The sequence below is a fragment of the Callospermophilus lateralis genome, chromosome 19 (assembly GCF_048772815.1).
Source record: "Callospermophilus lateralis isolate mCalLat2 chromosome 19, mCalLat2.hap1, whole genome shotgun sequence".
NCBI lineage: Eukaryota > Metazoa > Chordata > Mammalia > Rodentia > Sciuridae > Callospermophilus > Callospermophilus lateralis.
The window spans coordinates 37,531,265-37,556,692 of record NC_135323.1 but is presented as its reverse complement, the minus strand read 5'-3'; the positions used below and the strand labels follow the sequence as shown (position 1 = coordinate 37,556,692).

At 62.6% G+C, this 25,428-nt stretch overlaps 1 protein-coding gene across 1 annotated transcript; it reads right to left on the bottom strand.

The window, feature by feature from the left end:
• Positions 1–5,841: 5,841 nt before the first annotated feature.
• Positions 5,842–25,351, bottom strand: Micall2 (MICAL like 2). The gene is made up of 17 exons (XM_076840320.1): positions 25,090–25,351; positions 18,571–18,619; positions 16,905–17,046; positions 15,821–16,008; positions 14,920–15,035; positions 13,506–14,303; positions 11,791–12,053; positions 10,785–10,878; positions 9,914–10,074; positions 9,410–9,565; positions 8,882–8,946; positions 8,653–8,776; positions 8,405–8,495; positions 8,236–8,309; positions 7,530–7,644; positions 6,497–6,552; positions 5,842–6,209 (listed from the first exon to the last, which is right to left on the bottom strand). The coding sequence occupies exons 1-17, from the start codon at positions 25,230–25,232 to the stop codon at positions 6,133–6,135; spliced, it is 2,712 nt and encodes a 903-aa protein (XP_076696435.1). The 5' UTR covers positions 25,233–25,351; the 3' UTR covers positions 5,842–6,132.
• Between the last annotated feature and the right edge of the window lie 77 nt (positions 25,352–25,428).

Below are 25,428 nucleotides of genomic sequence, written 5' to 3'. Positions count from 1 at the left end.
AGACAGAGCACTGTCCTGGCAGATCCTTGATCCCCCCTCTCGCTCTCAGAGTGGCTGCCTTGCACAGAGTCTCATCACTCCCTGAGTCCTTACCAAAGCCACAATAAAGAGCAGACCTCTGCCAGCCTTTTACCAGTCCCCGTGTCCCCAGCCTGGACAAACGCGCCTCTGGGACGTAAGGTCACGCATGCAGCTGAGTCTACTCAAAGAATGTGGGGTCCTGATTTCAGCATTGGTGACCTATTGGTGGCCCTGTGTCCCCTCCTGGCCCCAAGCTCCACTCAGGTAGGACTCTGCCATCTGCAAATAGAAAGTCCAGCAGGAGACCAAGACCCCAAGAGATAGGGCCAACAGTGCCCCAAACCCAGAACCTCAGAGCGTCACCTGGGGTGGAAACCGGGCCTCTGCAGACGTCATTGGTTGGAGATCGCGAGGCCAGCTCGTCCAGCAGGGAGTGGCCCTGATTCCGCGGCTGGTGACCTTACAGCAAGAGGGAAATCTGGACACACAGGCCCAGGGGAGGCGGCCACGGGGACATGGGGGGAGAGACTAGAGGGAAGCTAAAAGGGGCCAGAAGGATTGTCCCCTGCGCTGTCACGGAGAGCCTGTCCCTGAACCTCGGTCTCGGACCTCTGGTCTGGGGGGACCGAGATTTGCTAGTTTAAGCCCCAGTTTGGGGCACTTGGTTACGGCAGGCACAGGACACTCATATCCCCAGTGTCCACCCCTCATCCTCCTCTAGGGCAAGGCCTGCTGGGAGGACCAGAGAGAGGCCACCCACACCAGTGTCCTTTGGAGCTCTGTGGGGCCATGTGACTAAATTCTGGCCAAGGAGGGGAGAGCAGGCCCACCTGGCCCTGGGCTGTGTATCCAAGTTCCTGCTGCCCCACGCCTCTGCCCCCTGTGACCCTCCACACCACAGCCAGAGCAGGCTGTGAAGGTGGTCCTCCCCTGGAGGCTGACTGTGGCCCCTGTCCCGATTATCCACCTGGCCACCCCACGTGCCATCAGAGTCTAGTTCCAGCCAGATCCCATGCCTGCCCCTGCCACAGGGCCTTTGCAGGTGCTGCACCCCCACTGCCTCAGTCCGGCTAACTCTCCTCAGAGACCCCCCCCCGCCCCGTACTCTCCCCACAGAGCCCCTCCCCAGCTGCAGTTCTCTGCCTGCTTGTTTGTCCCCTGCCCCTGAGTCCCTGAGGACGGGACCTGTGGGCGTCTTGTCCACTGTGGGACCCTCAGCACCCAGCAAGCAGCCCCGCCCACAGGAGCTGTCAGTAGGCGCTTGATGAGTGGACAGAGGGGACGGAAGGAACAAGCAGTCTAGGGAGACTGTCGACGTCACCGGGTGCTTCCCCCGATGATGTCACTGGAAACAGCGTCCTAGGACAAATGTCCCCTCCAACAAGCACCTGACAGCTTTCTCCCACGGCTGGGCACGTGGTGGGGGTGGGGGTGTCCGGGGTGACACAGGACTTAGCCTTGCACGTAACAGAGGAGAACCCTGAGGGTTTCCAGCAGGGCGGGGGACACCAGCCCAGACACACGGTGGCCAGGAAGGGGAAGGAGGATGCAGAACAGGAAAGCACGGCCCCAGGAGAGAGAGAGAGTGGACAGAAAGTGGACAGGGCAGGGGAGTGGTGCCCACGCCCTCAGGAGACACCAAGAGGACACCAGTGGGATCCCAATGAGCCACCCGACCACAGAACCCAAGGCCATCTGTGAATGCAGGGGCCACGTGCCTCCTTCAGAGCTTTCTAGTTGACATGTTTTTAAAAATCAGCAAAAGGAAAGAGGCTTTGCCGGGTGCGGTGACGCACACCCGCGATCCCAGCAGCTCGGGAGGCCGAGGCAGGAGGACTGCGAGTTGAAAGCCAGCCTCAACAACTTGCGAGGCCTTCAGCAACTAAGCGAAATCCTGACTCTCATCAAAATCCAAACAAGGCTGTGGATGTAGCTCAGCAGTTAAGCAGCCCCAGGTTCGATCCCAGTAGGAAAAAGAGAAAAAGAGGTGAAGGTGAAGTTCATTTCATGACATTAAAAAATATATATTTTGTTTTAGTTGTCGTTGGACAACTTATTTATTTATTTATTATATTCATTTTTTAGTTTTCGGTGGACACGACATCTTTATTTTTATGTGGTGCCGAGGATCAAACCCAGGGCCCCGCTGTCCTAGGCGAGCGCTCTACCGCTGAGCCACAACCCCAGCCCCTATTTAGGGACATTTTATTGAACCCAGGATTCCTAAAATGTTGCCACCTCAATAAGAAATCAGTACGAAGTGTTGGTAGGGAGATGCCGCAGGTCCTTTGGAAACCTGGTGTGTTTTATGTTTCAGGTGCTGGACAGCCACCTGTGGCCAGTGGCTACTGTAGCATGTCCCCACATCACAGGATCCCATTCCCCACCAGCAGCTGTTCACCTGAATGTCCCTCTTCGTCTATCGTCCCTTGAAAGCCCGGCCAGCTGCCCTGGCCACCAGGGCCTCATGGTAACCTGAGCTGAAGCAGGAAATTTAGTTCCGAGTCAGCCCGGTGGGCTCTGGTCCCTGTCCCCAAGGTCTCACGTGGCCATTTGAGCTTTGCCCCTGGGCCCACTCCTGGGCCTCCAGCCCTGGGGGCACCCTAGACCCAGGCCCATGCTACCTCCCACGCCACTGGACCAGCCACCAGCCCCTTCTGGCTTCGGTCTGCCCAGCAGAGATTCTTCAAAGGCCAACACGCATACACCAAAATCGTCCCAGTGTCCCTTGGACCCTGACCCCAGCCGCCTGCCGACAAGACCAAGGACATCTCCCCAGGGAAGCAGCCCCATTGCCCGGCGCCTCCCCTCACAAATCCAATCGCCACTTTCTGGAAAGTTCTCCCTCGTAAATAAATGAGACTAGAAATGGCCCATATGGATACGTAATGTTGTTAAAACCACTGATTAAGTTTTACACAACCGCGTGAGAGCAAACGAGAAGGTTTTAGCTTTTTAATTTAAGGAAAGAGGAATATGATATAATTTCAATTTGTGATAAGATAAGATGTTCTCGATATTGCGGTTTCAATTGGATTACATCCTAATGTGCTTTATAAAGAGTCAGGACGGCTGCGGATGAAGGTGTGTGTGGGATATTCTTTATTAACAATTTAATGGGCCGCGTTCGCTCTATCCGTCTTCATCAAGGGCTTCCTGGCCGCCTGGGAGGCCTCGTTAGTGCAGAACCCCAAACTCCAGGCTGGGCTTCCTCGGGAAAGGCCAGCCCCGGGGGAGACCCCTAGGTGGACCAGCAGACAGATGCGCTTCCAGAACCTGCCACCGCACCTGGTCAAAGGCTTCTGCTAGCAGAGGTGACCGGGGCGAGGTGGGAGGGCCCCGCCCTGCCCCTGTCCTCTGGCTGCACCCCTCCTGCGGGGTTAGGAATCTCCAGGGAAGAGGGAGGGGGCCACCCAGAGCTGTGTCCACTCCCACACCTTGCTCCACATTCCCCCGCCCCCGACTCGCCTGGGGTCTTCCCGACTCCCCTGAGCACACCCAGGCCCACACGGAGGTGACCAGGCCGGACCCGGCCCTCAGGAACAGGGCTGGGCTGTGGGTTCAACTCCCACCCTGGGCCCTACACACACTGCAGGGACTGGGCCGGGGTCTGGCCCAAGTAGAGGTGTGGCCCTCAGCTCTGGGACACCCCAGAAGGCCCCCCAAGGGACCTCAAGCCCTCACCAGTGCGCTAAGTCGGGTTCAGGCAGTGTCGGTCTCCATTGCTGGTGCACAGGTGACAAACTGGAGGCCACAGGGCGCGGGCAACCTGCGTCACAGGTGGAACCCGGTTTCCTCGCTCCTTCACCCATACCCCAGGGGATGTTGGCCAAGCTCTGCTCAGGGCCTGGCACCACACTCGAGCAGGGGACACACACACAGTGCGGGGACAGGCGACCTCTGACCTCAAGAACCTCCACCTGAGAGAGGGGACCGGACAACAGCCAAAGCCAGGTGAGCTCCAGGGGCTGAGGGACCAGGGCCCCTCTCCCAGGAAGGCAGAGACCTGGACGGGGGACTCGGGGGTCCAGGCAGAGGGGACTGTGACACAGAGGCCAGGGAGCTGGGAGCAGTGGAGAAGGGTGAGGCTGGAGTCCCCACAGGGCCCTGGGAAGATGGGCCACCTGGCTGAGCCCAGGCCTGGACTGTCCTTCAACCCAGCCTCTGTTTCAGACCCCCGGGGGCTGCAGGCCTGGGGACCCATGGACACAGGGCTGGGTTGGGACAGAGGCAGCCCCTCCCTAATTATCCCCACCCTATATTCACGCATGAACACTGCTGTTCCAGGCCACTCTGGGAATAGAGAGGACTCAGCACGCATTAAGTGCCTCCTGTGTACACAGGCAGGAGAGGGTGGCCCTGGGGCACCTCTGGAGATTGCCCGAGCCCCAAGTCCAGTCTGGGGTGCAGGGCAAGTTGTCTGGTCAGCTGTGGGGGGGCCGGTTCACTTCCAAGTTGGGGGCAAGCAGGGTGAACCAGCGCCACCCCGTCCCCAAGGGGCCACCCCAGGGCCCCACAGGCCTCACTGCTCCAACACTGGCTGCTGGAGCCCAGCATCTGGCCAGGTCGGGCACCTTAACTCTGCATCCCAGTGGCCAATGTCACATGGGGCTGCGGTGCCAGCCCCGCTGGTCAGTGCTGGTCAGTGCTTGGGGGACTTGACTTTCAGGGCCCCGTTTACTGAACATTGGGGTGTCCAGCCAGTGCCACCAGGTACCCCACAGCTGTTCCTGGGGTCCCCTGATGGCTGGATCCGGAGTATTGCCTGTGGGGTACCTTGGAGCTGTGTGGCCCCAGCAGGCCCAGCCCAGGTGCCCAAGTAGCTGGACACCCTTGCCTTCCCTATCCAAAAGCCCCATGGCTCCCCTCCTGACTCACCCCCCAGGAGCACTCACGGCCCCTCAAGGGCACAGTCTAGAAGCCCAGAGGTTGACCCACAGGTTCTAGTCCCCGGCCTTGCATACAATGTGCTGTGCAGCTTCAGGACATTGTATCACCTCTCTGAGCCTCGATTTCCTTATCTGAAAAATGGAGCTGCTTTGGGGGTGCGCCAGGCTGCCCCATCCCTGCTGCGTGGCACTCTGCCTCCCCCTGGTGGCCAAGATGCCACACTGCCACAGGTCCCCCATTGGCTCAGATCTAAGGACATGGGTCTGGGGAGCCCCAGAGGCTCAGCTGCGCCGTCAGCCCACCACCCAAGCCCCTCCTACTTCCCCCTAATACACAGAGGCTCCGGGGCCTCTGCTCAGAACTGCTCCCAGGGCCCAGGGCACCAGGCCGCACTGGAGCACCTGGCCCAGGCCTGGGACCACTTGGGCAGTCTGCCTCCCAACTCTTCCCTCTGGCCTCTCTGCCCGCACTGGGCCTCTTTAAGCTCCCAGACCGTGGTCCTGCGGTTCCTTTGGCCAGTCACACCCTTCCCTACGCAGGGGTCTTCCATCCCTGGGCCCGGCCACCAGTGTTTGGAACAGCCAAGTCTCAGATGTCAGGCCACTGAGAGGCACGTCTCCCGGGGGCCACGTCTGAGTTCAGTTCCACAGCCCCCGCCCCCACGAAGCTCATGTCCAGCCTCTCCACGCAGCCAGGAGGCAGAGCACCCTTCTCAGTGGGCGCAGGCAAGGCCCAGAGAGGGTCAGCTGCCACTCAAGGCCACAGAGCTCGTCCCCTCTGGGTAGAGCTGGACTGAGGTAGGGCCCCTGGGCCTGGTGCTGGGCCCCCAGCTCACCTAAGGAATGTGGAGGAGCACATCAGGGACATCCGTCAGATTCTTTTTTGGTACCAGGGATTAAACTCAGGGGCACTCGACCACTGAGCCACCTCCCCAGCCCTGTTTTGTATTTTAATTAGAGACAGGGCCTCACTGAGTTACTTAGAGCCTCGCTTTTTGCTAAGGCTGGTTTTGAACTCGCGATCCTCCTGCCTCAGCCTCCTGTGTCTCTGGGATGACAGGCGTGCGCCACTGCGCCCAGCTAGTTTCTTTTTTGAAGCCACGAGGAAAGGGAGGCACAGGCCCTGTGGCCAGATTGCCCCTCCAGTCCAGTCCCTCCTCCAGCCTAGATGCAGGGCCTGGGCCAAGGTCCAGGGAGACTCTTGCAGCCCCTGCCGGGCAGCTCACTCAGGATGACCAGTCTTGCTCTTCGCGGACCAGATCTTAGGAAAGCGGAACTTGGACTTTTTCCTCTGGAGACCTGAGGAGAGGAAGGAGAGTGAGGTTGTGCTCCATGCTGGCCGCTGCCCAAACGAGTCCCTGTGGGAAGTCCTTCCCTCCCACCCACCAGGTTCCCCCAGGGCCCAGAGGAGATCTGCACCCCATCCTCAGCGTGCCCACCCCACTGAGCACCGTGAAGTGCCCCGGCCAGTGCCCCACACAGATCCCCAGCCATCGGCCGCCCAGCTCCCTGGAGAGTCGGCCTGCCCAGGCTGCCGACTGGACCTAGCCCCCAGTCCCGGCAGCCCCTGCGCCCACACTGCTGACCTGAGGTACCCAGCTTCTGTATCATGTTCTGTAGCATCTGGTCTTCCTCTTGCTCCCTGGAACACAGATGGAGTGGCCATGAGGGGACAGGCCCTGGACAGGGCAGGGGAGGCACAATGTCTCTGGTCCCCTCCCACCAGAGCCCTGGCCCCACCTGATTGGGGCCATCTGCCTTCTCCAGACCAAGAGGCCGGAGCTTGATACCACTTTCTCCACCAGGTGGACCCCTGCCCTCTCCAGGCCTAGCCCCTTAATAGTGACCTGGGGCAGCAGGGGACTTGAGCTGACCACATCAGTGATCTAGGGCAGAAGGGCCCTGGGCTGACCACATCAGTGACCTGGAGACAGCAGGGGGTTTTGGGCTGACCAAACCAGTGACCTGGGATGGCAGGATGCCTTGGACTAACCACACCAGTGACTTGGGACATCAGGGGCCCTAGGCTGACCCCAACTTTGACACAGGGACAGCAGGGGGCCCTGGGAAGGTGCCTTCAGGGTCCCACATGGGCTCAGCCTTGGCTGCTGACCCTGTGTGGACCGGACAAGGCCCTCATCTGGGACATAAGACAGGAAAGGTCCTTGGGGACAGCCCCGAGGCCACAAGACCCAGCGCTGTTGCCAGAAGACACACGGCTGTGAAAATTCACATCAAAAACAAAACTTCAGATCCAGCTCCCAACTGCGCAGGCCACAGGACAAGCGACCAATAACCACGTGGCCAGGGGCTCGTGGGGGACCGTTCTGATAAGGGGACATTTCCCTCACAGCAGAAAGTTCCTCTGGACAACGCTGACCCTGAAGGCCAGGGACCTGGGGCAGGAAGGAGCTCTGTGGCCAGGAACTGAGACGGTGGCGTGAGGGGCCCGCGTGAGGGACGCGCCTGAGGGACGCGCCTGAGTGCACAGGCCTCCCTCCTCCCTGCGGGGCAGAGGTGCGCAGTGAGGGCAGCCTGGCTGGGAGGGGCCTGGCACTCGGGGGGCGACGCTCCCCGGCCCCTCAGCCCTGCCCTCCCCTGGGCACATCCTGCCCTCACCGGAGCCGGTCCTCGTCCAGGAAGTCCACGATGTCACTGCGGTCATTCACCGTGTTCACATACTGGCTCAGCAGCTCCTGCTCCCGCTGCTGGTCCTGGGGTGACTTCAGAGCCTCTGCAAGGACAGCCGGTCAGGGGCATCCCCACCCTCTGGGGGACGGTGTCACCTGCCCAGGGGTGGGCTTCTTCCCTCGAGGGAAGGTGGGTGCTGAGCCCCCAAGCAGGCTCCAGGCCAGCGGGTGGGAGAAGGGACTGACCCGTCTGCATGCTGGACCCTGTCCCTTGAGCCTCCTCCCCCAGTGCTGGCCACAGTGGGACACAGAGGCAGGCGCAGGCCACAGACACGCCAAGGACAGGGAGGGCAGTCATGGCCGCTGGGGGACGCGCCTGACCACTGCCCTCTTTTTGTCCACACCAGCTGTGAAGGGAGCCATGTGGCCGCGTTTGGGGAGGATGGAAGCCAGGCGCAGAGGCCAAGCGACGTGGCCAAGGACACACGGCCAGGAAGGGAAGGATCGGGGACTCAAAGCCAGCCCTGCCCGCTCGGGCCCCTTCGCAACACCACCGGCCTCCCACGGGGGCAGCAGGGCGGCTTGGGGAGCCCACACCCCTCCTGCCGGCCTGGGGCTGAGGCCTCCCACCCCTGCTGGCCCGCGCCCTGGGGCCCCCAGGCTGGCCTTCCCGGCAGGAGGGGCACAGGACGCACCGGGCTTGGCCATCAGCCGTCGCAGTTCACCCTCGAGGTCCAGCTGCTGCTCCTCCAGGCGCTGGTCCTTGGACCTGCCGGACACAGAGGTCTGAGGCCTGGCCTGACCTGGCTGCCCCACCGGCGCCTTCTGGGACAGGCCCCTGGCCCCGGGCTGCAGGACACTCACTTGTACATCAGCTCCGACTCCAGCCTCAGCAGCAGCTGCTTCTCGTGGATGAGCTGGAACCAGTCCACCATGAGGCCGTCCTCCGTGTCATCTGGGGACAGAAGCTGGCTGCACACGGAGGGACTGCCGGCTCCCAGCCCCCGCCCAGCACAAGGGCTCTCCGTCTGGTCCAGGTCCCAGGGCCAGGACATTCCCCAGGGGAGAGCTGGCCGCCAGGCGGGCACTCAGGAGGGACGGGGCCTGCTCACCTCCCTCTGCTGCCCGTAGACGCTGCTCCAGCTCCACGCCCCTGAGCTCCAGGGTGTCCAGCTGCCTCTCGATGTCCTGCACCTGCCTCTGGATCTCCTCTTGGGGGATGTAGTCAGGGTGCAGCTAGGGACCGAGGGAGGGAGGGAGACAGTTGGGTGCAGCTAAGGACCAAGTGTAGTGGGGGACGTGGGGTCCAGGCTCCAGGGCCACCACTGACAGTCTACTCACCCTGACGGGGGAGGTCACCTTCTTGCCGGGCTGAGTGGGCACACCGGTCTGGCCCAGGGGCCTCCCTAGAGAAGGGGCAGGCTGAACTCCTGGGCCATAGGGCACCAGGCCCAGGGAGACCTGGACGTGGCCTGGACTGGTCTGACCCAGGGCTGCTAGGCCCACCTCCTGGATGTCCCCTGCAACACTTGCTACCCAGCTGTCTGCCCCAGCCACAGGTACCTGGGCAGTCCCTGCTGGTGCCCAAAGGTCAAGAGCTTGCACAGGCCAACCCAGAACCCATCCCGCCATGTCCCCACCTTCCTCTGGATCAGCAGTGACAGACACACCCCTCTAGCACCCCTGGCCACCCCAGACTCTCAGGCTGCCAGGAAAGTGCTGCCACGCTTTTCACAAAAAAGACTTGGTCCTCCAGGCCGCCTCGGCCCAGTGAGCTCCTACACATCCTCCAAAGCCCCAAGAAGCGTGTCCTCCCCAGGAAGCCTCCTTGGTCTACACCCCAAATAGGAGCACGGCTCTGGGGCTGACCTGGTTTGCCCCCAGGATGGGGCTTCTCCTCCTTCCAGCTCCCGGCCAGGGCTTCCTGCCCAGAGGGCTCCGACTGCAGCCAGTCAGCAGAAACATCGAGATTGGCAGGGATGGCCAGTCTCCTGCGGTGGACGAGGGTGGGGGAGGGGGGAGGGGCTGCCCGCAGGCAGGGGACAGAGCCACATGTCAGGCCAGAAGGCCGCCACTCCTGAGCCACCAGGAGCGCTGACATCACAACACCCTGGGCCCCTCCGGCAGACACAGAGACCAGCCCTTCAGGACCCCCGCATGCTGCCCAGACTGGCCATGTCCACCCACAGAGGGCAGCATCCTGGCTAACACGCACGCACTCCCCACACCTGAGCCGCGCACCCGAGGCCCATCCAGAACACACACGCGCACGTGCCCGCCCTCCTCCAGCTGAGGACACCATTGCCCTTCCTGCCACAGTCCGCGGACCCCACCCCCAGAGCGCCTGGAGCCCCGGGGTCCCTCTGGCATTACCTGAGGTGCCAGGCCTGGGGCTGACTGGTCCTGGTGTCCCCTCAGGCGGCACAGGGGTCAGGGTGATGCGGACACCCTCAGTGGAGTCGCCTGGGACCTTCCTGAGGGCCTCTCCCACGCTCAGCTCTGCCGGGACCCGCGGCTCCCTGGGGCCCAAAGACCTGGGCAGAAGGCTCAGGGTCAGCCACCGCCCCAGCAGCGCGGGCCCGGGCCCCTGGAGAGTCTCCCAAAGGACAGGCGGACAGGAGAGAGGAGGGCGCCTGGAATGTTCTGGGTGGTCACCTGCCTCCCAGCTCAAGACCCCTCGGGGTACACTCACCTGTGAACCCCCCCAGACGTGAGCACAGGCTCAGGTAGTCACAGGTGACCAGACACGAGCCCAGGACCCCGTGAGCTGCCATGTCCAGGAGTGGACATCTGCCCCGCTGCCTGATATCTGGGATGTGTCCCCATGTCATTCTGCTGGTGTGAGTCGTTCTATGACACTCAAGCTGGCATGAGTTGTCCCCTGTCACTCAGCGGGTGTAAGCCAGTTGGCGTGAATAGACCCCTGTCACTCAGCTGGTGTGAGTTGCTCCCTGCCACTCAACTGGTGTGAGTAGTCTCTGTAGCTCAGCTGGTGTGAGTATTCCCCTGTCACTCAGGTGGTGTGAAATGGCCCCTGTCATTTGTCTGGTGTGAGTCGGCTTTTGCTACGTACATCTGAGGGGCACAAGTGACGTGTGTTTGTTGGAGCCCGTGGTGCGTGCATCTGCTGGCGTGTGCCCTCAAGCACCTTGGCCCAGACCCTGTGCCCACTCGGTCCCACGCTGCAGACACCTGACACAGGAGCGGGTCCAGGCAGGCTGAGCCCCGCCCACCAGCCCCTCACCTGCTAGCGGGGGTCTTCTTGTCCACAGGCTTCAGGCGAGCCCTCCATTCTTCTGGCCTGTCCTCCTGGCCTTCCTGGGGGCTGGCACCTGGGCCTGGGCAGACGAAGGGGGTCAAGGGCCAAGGAGACAATTCATAAGAGGGGTCTGCCCTGTCCTGGGAACACAGGGCCTCCCCCTCCTGTCTTCCTCCAGCCACCCACCCTCCGAGGCCCCCAGAGGCACCCGGCATTCAGGAAGAGCCCCGGGCTGGAATGTGGGGGGGGGCTCCAGCCTGGCCACCCCAAGCCTCGCCTCCTCTTCTGTCATCGGGGCGGGGTGTGGGGGGGGAGCCCTGGTCACTCGTGTGCCATGGAAGGGAACAGCTGAGCTGAGCTGTCCGTCTACTGGCTTTCCTGGCTCAGACCTGATGGTGGCTTTATCGGGGGGCTCAGCCAAAGGGACGGAAAGATCCAGAAAAAGAATTTGCACAGTGCAAACCGAAAGCTCTGAGCCTGCCTAATGGTGGCACAGGAACCTCTGAGATCCACCCAGATGTCTGGAAAAAGCTCCAGGACCAGAGTCTCACGGCCCTGAGACAGGAAGCACGCGTGCCCCCAAGCCTCCAGGAAGGGCTGGGCCTGGGGCAGCAGATCTTCATGGGGGACATCATGACAGGTGCGAGCCTCACACTAAGGACAGAGCTGGCACTGGGCACCACCCAGAATCACGACTGAGGACAGAAGCATAGGGACTGGGCTGGGCACCAGCAAGGAGAAGCAGACACTGGGTGGCACATGGTGACAGACAGTGAGGCCCTGCAGACACGTGTCACAGCCACATGGGAGCAAGCAAGGATCCAGGGGAGCTATGAGGCTGGTGTCACAAAGAGAATCACAGGGTCCAGGAGCAAGAGCAAGGGCCAGGCTGTGCAACAGCAGAAACACAGGACGCAGCCCAGGGAGAAGGGCAGGGAGTCCAGTAGCCCTCACCCCTCGACTCTGCACCCCACATTAAAAAGGCTCTTACCCTTTGCAGGCGGGGCCCCCGGCTTCGGCCTAGAGACAGCACTTGTCCAGCTGACCTCGGAAGACACGGTCAAGTTCCTTCTGCCAGCCTGGGGCGATGGCCTTGACGTGCTGCCCACACTCAGTGGGGGAGGCAGCTCCGTCCTTGAAGGGGGGCTATGAGCCTGGGGAGCTGCGGAACGTGAGGGTTGGGCTGCGGGAATCGCTTGTGGCCCTTCAGTTTGGGGATGGGGATTGCAGGCAGGAGTGGTGACTGGGGAGGGCCTGTGGGTAAGAGATTAGGCATCAGGCAGGGGAGGATCCAGGATCCCTTCTCAGTGTCGCAGGCAGAAGCTGCACAGCCTCTCCCAAAGCTGATTCCCAGCGTCCACCCCCGAGAGCACAGTCCACCCGGCAAAGGATGGGCCACAGGCATCGATTTCTGGCACTCGTATACATTGGTGGCTGATCTGCCACTAAAGCCAGCATTGGCTGAGATTAAAAATGTTCCCAGACACACCCCACATGGAGGCCAGGACCCAGGAGCACCAGGGACTGCACTGTGGAGGCCCTGCCCAGAGCCACGGCTGGCCTGGGCTGCCCAGCTGCACCCTCGGCCACTCAGAGCTGCGTGGGCCAGAGGCGCACAAGGCCTTCACACGGGCTGCATGGGCTGGGGCCACCGTGCCCTGCCTCAGATGCCAGACACATGCAGGAAGCCCAGGCTGCTGGCATGCAGAGCCCAGGGTGGGGACACAGGCACCTCCCCGAGCCTGGAGCTCCATTCCGCTGGGGTGTCCCCAGGAAAGGCAGGACCCACCCTCCTCCCATCCCCATGACCACCCTGGGAGTCTGGGCACCAGTGTGGGCTGCAACCAAGCAGGTCTAGGCCAAAAAATGCATAAAGGGGTCACACAGGCGGCAGGCACAGCATGTCACCAGCTGGGAGGGGTCTCCTTACTCGCTGGGAGACTGTGCTGGGTGGAGTTCACGTCCAAAAGGGACGCTCAGAGTGGGACCTTATGTGGACAAAGGGCCTTGGGGATGTGGTCACATTACGATATGGTCTGGCAGGAGTGGGGTCCTTTGAGAGACAGAGGAGACACGCGGGCAGGATGGAGAGAAGTGGCCGCAGGCCAAGGCACACCAAGAGCCTCCTGCACCCAAACACCGGAGGCTCCTGCCCTGGGGCCTCCAGGGGACCGCAGCCTGCCGACAGCCCAAAGCCAGACTGCTGGCCTCCAGGACTGAGAGGACACTTGTGCCATTAAAGCCGCCCAGTGAGCAACTCCAGACACTAACAGTGACCATCCACATTCTGCCATCTGCTCAAGGTCCCGGGGAAGGCACTGCACATGCGCCAGTCAGACGGCCAGTTCAGACCCGGCCAGTGCAGCACCCTGGACCCAACCTATTTTCTCATCTGCAAAAGTGCAGGGTCCTCTGAACCAACCTGTGTATGCCCCACAGCAGACCCTGGTGGCAATGTCATCGCATGGAAGACCCTGAGCATGTGCCAATGACAGCCCATCACCAAGCCCAGCCGCTCCTGGAATTCTCCCCCCCATTTCCCAGGAGAGAAAACTGAGGCTGGGGAAATGCAGCTGTTGTGATCCCAAGGCCAGGAAGGGCAGGGCCCAGAACCCCCAGCAGCCCTCCAACCCCTCTGGCCTCCTGGGGGGGCTCAGTGGCCATGGACAGGCAGCGACTGCGCCCTAGGTCCCCTCCTCCACCTACCTGCTGGGTGCCGGGGGGCCAGCCTGCTCCAGCCCCGGGAGGGCCTTCCTGAGGAAGCTCAGGGCCTGCTCTCTGCAGCTGTCCCAGGGAGCGGCATCTGCTGCAGCAGGGCCCTTGCTTGCTGGGCCACTGCTGGGGGACACTGGCGTCTGGAGGAACTTCTCCCGGGCCTGCTGGGTCCTGGAGGCCGAGGGGGTCCAGGCTGGAGGGTCCGCTGAGCCTGGGGACCCTGAGCTCGAAAGCAGCTTGGTCTGGGCCGTTGCCACTCGGGGGGCTCCCCGGCCTTGCGGTGTGGCAGGACGAAGGTCCGGGGCACTCGGAGACACAGTAGGACGCGAGCTGGCTGCCACTGCACCCTGAGCAGGAGACGACCACCCCACTGGGGAGCTGTTGGTCACACATGTGCTGACTTTGCCGTCCACAGAGGAGGTCACTCGGCTCGTGGACAGCCTGGACCCTGCTGGGCTCCTCCCATGGATGGGAGAGGAGGTGGCTGGAGGGTCCCGTGCAGCAGGAACAAAACCCTTGGCGGTCGCATTGCCTATTGTAATAGGCCCCTGGGCCACTGGCCTGGCCTTTGGGGCTGCCTCTCTCAGCCCATTTGTCTCCTGGGCCTTCTGTGGGGCACTGGGGGCCCAGGCGTGCCCAGGAACGGCCCCCGTTTGTCTGGAGGTTGGGCCTGGCAACGTGGGCTGTGCAGAGGCAGCTCTGGGGAGGTGGCTGGTACAGACGAAGACGCCCGGCTCCCCTGTGGCTCGGTAGGCCCCTGAGTGCAGTGTGTTGGAACACTGCTGGCACCTGCAGGAGAAGGTCACAGGGGCTCTGGTCACTCCTTCAGCTGCTCACTGTTCATGCTTTCCCAAGAGCACACACAGATGTACTCCACATGTCTACACGTGAGGTCACTGAGTCATTCAACAAACCCTCTTCTCATGTCCGTAACCACCGTGAGTCATAGGCTCCACTGAGAATCTCCCTGGGGGCGTGTGGGAGCCCCAGAGAGTGTTCCTGTCAGCACACACACAAGCCACCCTATGCCCCACTTTGGGGGCTGACCCATCCCCAATCTTGCAGATGGAGGCCCCTGGGGCTTGCCTGCTGGGAGCCCCTAGCCTGAGAGCCACAGGGTGGCTGCAGAGGGTGCTGTCAACGGCCACATGGCAAAAAGCCCCAGTGTGAAGGTCTGCGAGGGTCTAGGGAGGTGGAGTCAGCCTGTCTGCAAGGGCAGTCAAAGGGTATCTCTCAGGGGACACCGGGGGACTACATCAGACCCTGGGTGCCCGGGAGCAGTTGGGCACTCTGGCCACCAGGCACTGGTGAGACTGAGCAGGAGGATGTGGCCGGGTGGGAGGGACAGGAGCCAGGGAGGTGTGGGAGCTGGGCGGTGCACACCTGGGCACGGGGCAGGGCCTACCTGAAGCAGCTCCGGTGGTACAGCCGCCCGTCAGCCAGGTGCCGCTGCACCAGGTGCACGTGCTTGCCACAGACCCCACAGGTGCTGCTGACCGAGCTTCCTGCCACCGCAGGGCCCTGGGAAGGTGCAGGAGCTGCTGAGCCTCGGCCGAATCTCTCCAGGCTCCCATCTCAGCCAGGGCACGTTTACCCTCCTGTCCCCGCGCCAGCTGCCCCTGGCATCTGGAGATGCCATTTTACAGAGCGGAAAGCGGAAGCCCCCTGAAGAGCGGCTAGCAAGGAGCCGGTCAAGGATCCAAGTTCAAGGCCTCCAGGCCAGCCCTGGGAGGGAGCAGACGCCTGGCTTCAGTGGTCCTGGGGAAGGGCCAGGGGCCAGGGGCCAGACCAGTCCCTCCTTTTCCCAGCTGGGGCACAGGGGTCCAAGCCCATTTCCAGTATGTGAAGCTCCAGCTCTTTAGAGCCCGAGGGATCACCCAGGGACAGCAGGGGGCGCCCAAACCCATCCCTCGGCTCCACCTTTGGGAGTGGAGCCCATTCACACAGCCCAGCTGGCCTGGGAATGAAGGGCCAGCCGGGGCCCCTCCCATCCCCGCAGGGAAGCGAGAAGCCTGCGTGAGCCCAGAAAGGTCTGGATTTGGACTCTGCTCCACCTGTATGGCCTCTCTGGGCCTCAGTTTACCTGTCTGTATAATGGGGGTGATCATCTCAGCTGTGCAGACTTAAAGGAGTGGGGTGGGGGCGGGGGACAGGAAGCCAGGCCCAGGAGGTGCCACATATACAGCAGCAGCTGTCCATGCTCTGGACCCCGGGGAGCCGCCCCCCAAGGACCTTGTGGTTTTGGGCCACACACAGCCCCACTAGCGCTGGCGGGAAACCAGAGGGAGGCCTGGTTGGGTGCTTACAGTCTTCGGGGACGGAGTCTCGGAGCCCCTGTCCTTCCTCTGGACCACGGGGTTTGTCCTAGCTGGAGAGAGTGGTGGTCCCCGGGCTGGGGCATGCGTGGGCAGCTTGGCCGGCTGGCATGGGGCCTTCCCAGAAGGTTCCTCTTCGGAGTCTGACGAGGGCCTCTTCACACCAGCCATGCCCCCAACTGACACGAGACACACAGGGGTCAGGGGTTCCCGGTAGCTGCCACCTTTGCTCTGAAAGGTCCTGGGTCTCCCCAGAGGCTCTGGTGTCCAGCACAGGGCCGGGTGCCAGGGAGGAGTGGGTGGACCTCCTGGGGCCCTTGCTGGGTGGGGTGGCCTAGGGCACATTCTTCCCAGGACAGCCCGGCCCACACCCCGTCCCCACTGAGAGCCCGATTTGGGGTCAGGCAAAAGGGACTTTTCTTTTCTCCACCAGGCAGGGCTGGCCCTGGGCCCAGAGCAATTCCGGGGATTTCTGGAGCCTAGAGGAGGAATGTGGGGGCGAAGGACGGAGCAGCGCCACATGTGAAGGGCCGGGGAAAGGCCCGGCCTGCCACCCTGTCTGGGCCAGCCCAGCCTCCCCAGGCCCCGGAGTTGGGACGACACTGGCGGGTCTGATGGGCCCCTGGGCCATGGGCATTGAAGCACAGAGGACTGAATGGGCAGAGTGGCCCGGGGTGGAGGACAAACTGGGAACAGGGGTGAGCAGGAGCCACGCCACCCCCCAGCACAGCAGTTGGGGACTGGGGGACCCAGGGCGCTCCACTGGGACCAGCCCACAGTCTCTTTAGAGGAAATCACAGCCTCGGGGGCCCCACACACAATGTGACCCCCAGAAAGGCCTCCTCCCTGCGTCAGGGCAATAACACAGCCCCCCACCCAATGTGGGACAATGTGGGATGTCAGGACACTGGGGGGCTGGCCAGGGCCCCAAGAGGGGGAGAGCCACATGGCTACAGCATAAATGGATCTGGTGGCCCCAAGAAGGGTGTCCCAAGGAGACCGGGGAGAGCCCAGGCCCGACCAGGCCTTGGTCTCCTTCCTGCGGCCAGGCCCAGGCCAGGGGGCAGGGACTCACTGGGGGAGCGGCCGTGGAAATAGTTGTAGTACTGGGACACGTAGGTCAGGATGCTCAGCCGGTCAGGCACTTTCAGGGCCACCATGTCCTCAGCGTCCAGCAAGGCTGGGATACCCAGCTGCTCCTCAGCCACACGGAAGGCCTGGAAGGTGGGCAGGGGTCAGCAGGAAGCAGGCCAAGAGAGCCCCTGTCCTTGGCCCCAGTCCACCCAGGAGCCAAGGCCCAAGCAAGGCAGGACACAGGCTTTGAGCCCAGAAAGCCCTGCCCGCCTGGGAGACTGGGGGCTCTGCCCGCCCACCTGGGTAGGGGACCAGGATTCTAACTTCCTGAAGCTGCTCAGAGGAACCAGACCTGGTGGGCTCTGCTAGAGGACCTCACATCCTCCCGGAGCCTCCCCTGAGCGCCTTGTGGCCCCTCAGCCCTGTGATGCCAGACCCTGTCCAGTCAGGGAGGAGCCTCTCTTTGGGCCCGGCCAACACCCATCCGGGGCCTCCAGGGCCAACAAGGGACACAAGAGCAGCCTGTGTCCTAGCAGCCTGAACCATGGGGAGGAGACATTTGAGGCTAAGATGGGCCACAAGACACTGGGCTGGGGAGGGCCAGGAAATGTGCATTGTAGAGCACCTGCAGCATACTGAACATGGCCGATCTTAGCTTCAGTGCCACCCTGGCCGGCTCCGCAGTGTCCACTGCCTCCCTCCAGCAGACAACCCCCCAGGGGCTGTCTCCAAGCACCCGCTGCCCGCCACCCCCGACTCCTGGGCTCACTTGGAAATCAAATCCCCCAGCCATGGCCGCAGGTGGCTCCCACCCCCAGGGCCAGCACCAATCCAGCAAAGGTGGCCGCACAAAAGCTTCTCTGGGCTCACAGGCCTCACTTGGTCCAGGCCAGGGCCCTAGGGGTATCCTAGCCAGGAGGGCTCTGTCTACCCTGATGATCCACCCACAGGCCCCAGACCCTGTCCCCGGCCGCCCTGTGTGGCAGGCTCCATTGCCACTGCCTACACGACCCCCGGGCGAAACCCAAACAGGGCGCCTGCCCCTCGCGGACCTGATGCCCAGTGAGGGAGTCCTGCTGCCCTCAAACCCGAGGCTCCCATCTCCTCTGACCCCCTCCTCCAAACAGGCCAGGATCCAGTCCCATCCACGGCCACCACCATGGGCCATCCCTGCCCCTCCTCAGCAGCCCACAGGAGCAGCTCCCAGCTCTCTCCCGGGGCCCCATCTGGCTGGGAGTGGAGGCCCAGGTCTTCCCCACACCCTGCTCGGCCTGCCCGCCCAGCAAGGCGCCCTCCAGTCAGGGCCTTTATCCCTGTGGTCCCTCGCCTTGGGACGCCCTTCCTGCTGACCTCCACGAGGCCTACCCAGGACCGCCAGGCCTGGCCCTCCCACAGCCTCCTGGGACCCCTCTCCATCTTGGGTGGCTGGACCAGGTCCCCCTCAGGGAAGGATGCTCCCTGGCCACTCCCTGCCCCCTGACCACCCTACTGAGGAAGAGAGAGGACCAGAGAGGCTGGGCTCCAGGATCAGAGGCCACTCCTGGAATGCCGGGTCACCCAGCGGAGGGCTGGCCACTGAGCTGGACAGCTATGTCGGGCCCTCAGGGGACCCGTGCAGCCAGGGGAAGAGGCTGGGCTGGGAGGGCAGGACAAGGTGGGGGACTCACCAGTTTGTTGTTCTCATATATGTTCTCCTTCCGGAGGGCACTGAAGTTTCTGGAAGATTGAAAAAAAAAAAAAAAAAAAACTCGTATCCAAAGCAGCTCAGGGTCCAGTGGGGCCTCCCCAGATGCAGAAGCCAAGGCCAGGAGACGGCAGGAACAGACAGGCTCCAGAGCGGAGAGAACTCAGGCTGCAGGGGGCCCCAAGCTGGGCTACCGGCCTGCTCTGGCCAGTGAAGCTACCCAGCACCTACGATACTGCTGCCGCCCCTCACCTGGGCACAGACAGCCCAGGGTGGTCTTTACAGCTCGGCCTTCACCTCCAGTCCCTGGCGAGGCTGAGCCCTTTGCCACCACTCCTGCCCCAATCAGAGGTGGCAGAAGACAGGACCAGAGAGGCAAAGCCACCAGCCCAGGGCAGCCCAGCCAAAAACACAGCTCAGAATAAGGCCGTTTCCAATACCAAGCTCAGTGACATGGTGACATGGTGGGCCAGAGAAGACAATGTACTCAAAGACAGAAAGATGGGGTGGACATGAGAGGTCCCAGGGCAAGGGACCGAGACAAGAGAGGGATGGAAAGTCAGGAGGCCAGGCCGCCACACTGCCCGCCCGTCAGTCCCATCATTTGCTCCTGTTTTCACGAGAGAGGTGCCATTCTGTTCTCCACCAACACCTGCTCTCCCCACCCTTGCTTGTCCTACAGAGTGGACCCTGGGCATGTCTGCATCTCACAGATGAGGAAACTGGGCAGAGAGGCTGCAGGACATGCTCAGATCACACAGCAGGAGGTGGGAGGTGGACCAGGCCACGGCTCCAGAGTTTAGGTGCTCCCTCTTCCAGGATGGAGTGGCGTGACCAAGTGCCCACCAGGCGCTCCATCTCCTACAGGGAGGGCAGACCCTCAGGAATGAGGCCATCAGAGCCCTTCCTGCCTCCTGGAGGCAAGGCCCCGGCCAGCCTGGACACAGGCACACCTCTGGCCAACTCCAGGACTGCACGCGCCCTCCCCAACATGCCTAGGACCACACACCACGGCCCACCCCACACCTGGGGGACACTCTGAGCCGGGGTGATCTGGTTTAACTGTGACCCGTCCAGTGGCTGTCAGTGACCACTGTAAGGAGCTGGATTGTTCCAGAAGCCTCCTGGCACATGAGAGAGGCTCAGGCCCCACACCTGACCTGCAAGGTCTCCTCGCTGGGGCCCTCAGCTCCCCTGGCCCCAAGAAGACAAGAGCCGCGTAACAGCAAGGCTGGCAGATCAGGTGGAGGAGAGGAGGCACTGGTCACCCGGGGCCACCTGGCTGGGACAGCCTGTCTCCCAGCCCAGTCGGCAGTAGAGGTCAGGCCCTGCTAACCCTCAGAGAGCCAGGCTGTGCCCATTGTTCAGATGAGCAGGCCGGGGGCCACCCACACCACAGGGTCCCAGCCAGCCATCGATCTGCCCAGCGCTGGGAAGGCCTCCAGCCCTTGTGGCAAGGACCACCCCCCAGGTGATGCGTCCCAGATGTCAAGACCACCCACGAGCCCAGGGGCTTTCGGTGAGGAGACGGCTGGACAGATGACAGCAGGAGGGTGGGTTTCAGCACCTGCAAGGCTGGGTGGCCTCTGTCCAACTGCCTGGGCACTGTGCACAGGGTCCATCCCCACCCAGTGGGCCCCAAGTGTGTCTAGGAGCATGTGGGTGGAGGCCCAGCCCCCAGGTCCACCCTGCCCGCTTCTGCTCAGCACCTGGGGACAGAAGCCCGGTCCCCCCTCCCCCCACATTCCCTGGGAAGTCAAGTCTTCTCCAGATCCCCAGGTCACTGCAAAGGGCAGCCTGGAGTCCAGCACAGGGGCCACTCACCGTGGGGCAGGCGGAGAACTATTTGTTTAGTCTCCAAACAAAGCAGGAGGCCACCAGCCTTCTGCATGTGGCTTCATCTACCAGGGCCCAGGCTCCCTCCTGCAGGGCCATCTTGTCTCCCCGACCCAGAGTGAGCGTCCACAGCTCCAGGCAGGTCAGGCACCCCAGGGTCCCTTCGATGGGACTGGCACTCTGAGCAGGGCACAAGGCACAGGTCGGGCCCACGAGAACTGCTGACCCTCGGGCCCACGTCCAGGCTGCTTCCTGCCTGTGTCTCACTGAGGCCGGAGCTCGCCCTCTCAGCCCAAGTGCAGGTGGCGTCACCTTAGTCCCTAAGGGGCTGAACTGAGAGGCCAGTGCACTGGCGGAAAAAACGGAGTGGGAACCCCACCCATCCCTCCAGGAAGTTCACATGGCCAGGACCCACGGGGAGGACACCTGACGTCACGAGCTGAATTGTTTCCTCCAAAAATGTTATGTGGGCGTGCAAACCCTGGGGACATCCAAACACAACCTCGCTTGGGGACAGCGTCTTGACAAAGGTGGTTGCATCAACCCCTCATCATTTAAAGTCAGGTTTTTCTGGTACCTGGACCCCAGGGCCAGGTACACAGTTGGTGCTCTATTCATGCTTGCTGATGAAGGAGTCCACTCATGTCTGCAGAGTAGGGGTTCCACGGCCATCGTTGGTTCTTTGAACACTGGCAGGACAGATGAGTCCGCGGGGCCTACAGTGGCCAGTCACGCGTGTCTGCCAACTATGCCCAGTGTGTGCCCAGCCTGGCCAGACCAAGGCACAACCCTGCCTCCCGCAGGCCACCAAGGCCCCACAGAGTGTTAACTTCAGCCAGGGAAGGCAATGGCTCCCACTCCGGCACCCGGGGGGAGGGCTTCTGGGAATGTCAACCCCCTTTCCCGCTCCCAGATGGCGGGTCCCATGTTTCCCAGGACAAATGCAGCCATTCAGGGTGGACAGGGAGGGAAAGATCCCGGCCGTGTGTCTTCCAGGAACCTCCAGCACATCTGGAGTTAATCCTACCAGGATGGGGGCAGAGGGAGACAGACAGACAGACAGACAGACGGAGAGGCCCCCACCTCCAAAGCAGAGCGGGATCCAGGGACAAAAACCCAGAGAGACACCGAGACAAACAGCACTGGGCAGCAGCGGGGCTGGGTCTCAGGACCAGCGCTGGCCAGGGCTGCCCCCAGGGGCGGGAGCCATTCTGAAGAGCCCGGGCAGGAAGGCAGCAGCAGGGGCTTGGGCAGCAGGCCCTCAGGCCTGGAACAGAAGGCCTCTGTCCCCAGGCAGCTTCCTGTGACCACAGGGCCTGAGTGGGAGGGGGAGGAGGTCACCCAGCCACAGCAGCCACCCCACTCCCGGGCCCGGGAGGGAGAGAGGGCAGCCTCTCAAGCTTCCAGGCAGGGCCTCCATGTGAATGAGAGCCCTGGGGACCCTGCCACAGGCGAGTTAGAGCCTTGGGGACCCTGGGGGAGTCCCCTTGGGTGCCACCACCCAAGGGCTCTGCAAGGTCTGGTCGGTCACCGGCTGCTTCTGGCCTCAGCCACTGGCCTCCAGAGCTGAAGAGGCTTAGAGAGTGTTCAGGACACCCTGCCACATGACTGAGGCTGGGGAGGGGGTATCTGCACAACCCCAGGGCCCCCCCCCCAAGTTCTGAAAATGGACCCTGCATCCTTGATCCCAGAGGAGGGCTGTAGAGTTTCCTGACCACCGGAAGGGCCCCTGGGCAGGTGCGGGGTGGCTGCCCACTCCCTCCACCCAGCTCCCGCCTGCCTCAGAGAGTCCAAGGGTGGTTCCTGGTCAGGCCCAGAAGGGGAAGGGGTCCGGAGTCACCCTGCAGCACTGCCAGCCCTGACAGGTTCACTTCTCAGGCTTGGGGAGGGTGGGGCTGTTTGCTCTGGGTGGCTCTGGAGTCACCTGGCAGCTGGCAGCTGTGGCTCATGGTAGAAACAGACCCTGTCTGCATGCACCCTAGAGAGCTGCCTGCAGAGACTCTACAGCTCTGGGGCACCCGGGGCAGCTGACTGAGCAGGGAGCCGCCCCACTTGCCTGTTTCCGGATCCGCAAGTGGAGATTCACACACACCTTCCGGTGGGAGGAGCAGGGATACAGTTCAGGTGAACTCCCCCAACCTGCCAGGCATAACCAGGAGCCGGGTGCCCCACCTGGGCTGGCTCAGTGCCCTATACTTGCTCCCTCACAGCTGTTCTCCCCTGAGGGCCAGAGGAAACATGCTCAGCATGCAGCAGGAAGGACTGAGGTCAGACAAAAGGAAGGCCTTCCTGGTGGCAAAGCTAGGGATATGAAGACAGGATGTCCACCTTCCTGCTGCCAGAGGGTCTTCATGTAAGGAGAAGAAGACAGGAGTACTGGGGGCTGGGTCCCACCAGACCAAGGTCTCACCTGAACTCTGACTTCAGGGCTCCCCCAAGAACCTGTCCTTCACAAGTTGCCTCCTTTCCTGGTAGCTACTAGGGACAGAAAGATCAGCTCAGGGTTTCACTGTACTTCGCCCCAGGCATCTCTGGCCCAGAGGCATGGCCAGGCAAGGCAGGAGGCACAGGCCAGGATGATTAGAACTCAGAGATAGGGACATGCATGTGCTCCCCCCTCTGGTGTCCCATTAGCCAATAGCCACCAACCCTGTTGTAACCCACGTCTGTGTAACAAAGAGCCACAAGCTGAGGAGTGCGCTTCCTCAGTCCAGGGGGCCAGAAGCCCAACCTCAAGGCCAGGCCAGGCCTGCTGGCTCCAGCACCCCTGGGCTCGTAGCCCCACCACGCCTTATCTGTCTCTTCGGCTGAGTGGCTTCCTCTCCTCCTCCTGCTCCTGCTCCTGCCCACAGACAGCTGCTGGGCCCCCCCTACATCCACAGCACCCCGGGTGCGCGCTCTCGCCCGTGAGGCTCCAGCTACAGCCAGACATCCACCTCACAGGGCACCAAGCATAGGGGCTACCGCGGTAAATAAGAATACCCCCACCGCTGCAAGTGACAGACCAGTGGGGACAGACAGCCAGCAAGCCAGCAGTGCACAAGGTGATTCCCTCCCATAAGTCTCTGTACCCAGCCTCCTCTGCCTGTGGTGGCCTCCACTCTCTGAAGTCACTTTGAGCCTTGAGTCATTGGTCTGCTCACTGCTCGACACTGGGACTAGGACGGCGGGGCTCACTGTATTTGGGGACTTTACACAATGCTGGGTACACCACAGGTGCTCAGCAGCCATCAGTTAAATGAATAGGTACGTGGTGTCTGCTTGTGCACATGCGTGTCCATACTCAAATGCACACCTCTGTTCCATGTGGGCAGTGTGTGCTGGGCCAGGGGCACAAGCACATCCAGCCTCTGACCCCAGAGAGCGGGGAGAAGAAGCTCTCCAGGGTCAGAAAAGCCCCAGATACCCAGTGACACCCGTCCAAGGCTGCAGGGCCAGCAAACAATGGCCCATCTTTCCTCCATTTGAAGGCTTCAGGACTTGCCCCCTAGCCCATCCGGGCTGCCTGGGTGAGTCACCAGCCAGCTTTACCCTGGACCCAGTGGGGCTCAGCCCCACTCCAGGTCCCTCTCCCAGCCACCATGCCCCTGGCCCACTGTCCATCAAAGTTCAGCCTCAGGCTCTCCACACCATGGAAACATCTCCACCTCCAAGGGCAACTGAGGCTTATGCCTGGGCAGGGAGCAGAGGCTGCAACGTGCCCACAGAGATCCCCTGGGCAGCTCCACAAAAGTACATCACAACCTTGGGCAGGAGCCACAGCCTCTTGCTCAAGACTCCCAGCTTCCTGGGGAGAGCAAAGCTTGGTACAGGGGAAGAGCAAGGTGCCAGCCCTGGCTCAGCCTGTGTGCTGTGTGACCTGGCAAGGGCCCGCCTCCCTCCGCCTCAGTTTCCCTGTGTGCACAGCAGGGAGCCTGAGGTCAGGTCCAGAAGGTGCTGCCTCTGGCCTCAGCCAGCCCCCAAGACCTCCCTGGCAAACACACCCGCACCCCAGCCCTGGTCCCAGCCATTCAGCCAAAGAGCATTTGCTGAGTGAATAACTGATGGAACAGATTCAGCGAGGGCCAAGATCCAACAGCAGGGCAGGGCCAGACTCCCAGCCACCCATGCCAAGACCCTCCTGGGGGAGAAGGCCTGCCCACCTCCTGTAGTTCCCAGGAGCAGGGACCCAGTCTCCTCATGTCCCCATCAACCCAGGGTGCAGAGGCCTGCCAACAGGATGTGGGGTCTCAGGGCTTTCTGCTCTGATTGCCCTTCGGGCAGTGATGCTGGACTGTATTCCCAGGAGCCTGAGCAGGCTGGGGACAGGGACAGCACCTGCACTAGATGCCTGGAAGGGCCAGGGACTTGTTGCAGACCCCAGGGGAGTATCCAGTCCCAGAGGGCCCAAAGGGGTAGCTCTGCTGGGTCTTTCCCAGGGAGGGGGGTGGCTAATGGGGCCCAGGACACTGCCCTGAGTCACCACTGACTAAGCCGGCGGCTGTTCTGGCCGTGGCCCAGCTGCCCTTGATGGACGGCGCACTGAGGCCGCTGGGTGCAGCCTCGGCGGGGGTGGGCTGTACTGTGGATGCCTGCCCTTCCCAGTCCCAGGTGGCCCATCCCCGGGGCATGCCCTTGAGTTCTGACTCCCCCCGCCTTGCCCCAGCCCAGGGCAAGCCTCACTCACATGAGGTCAGGTCTGTGGCGGTGCAGGATGGCGCAGAAGGCCAGGCCGTCGCGGAACGACGTGGTCATGTTGGTGATGTTCACGTCGCGGTACCCCTCGCATTGCTGCCGGCACCACTGCTGCAGCGCTTTGATGGCGGCCATGCGGCCGGCGGGTGCTCCCCACGCGGGATTAGCCCGCTCGGCCCGCCGGCGGAAACACACTGAGGGACGCGCGGACCGGCTGGCCCGCACGCAAGCAGCCGCAGGGATAAGGAGCCGTGGCCACCGCCGCCGCCGGACCCTGAGCCCGCGCGCCGCCGCCTGTCCCGCCCCCGGAGGCCCCGCCCCCAAGGGCCAA

Excerpts from the sequence above, each read along its gene's own strand:
- Micall2 (XM_076840320.1), bottom strand. The coding sequence starts at position 25,232 with ATGGCCGCCATCAAAGCGCTGCAGCAGTGGTGCCGGCAGCAATGCGAG. Across the intron at positions 15,036-15,820 it reads AGACTCCGTCCCCGAAGACT|GGCCCTGCGGTGGCAGGAAG; the intron begins GTAAGCACCCAA and ends GCACCTTCCCAG. Across the intron at positions 14,304-14,919 it reads TACCACCGGAGCTGCTTCAG|GTGCCAGCAGTGTTCCAACA; the intron begins GTAGGCCCTGCC and ends CTTCTCCTGCAG.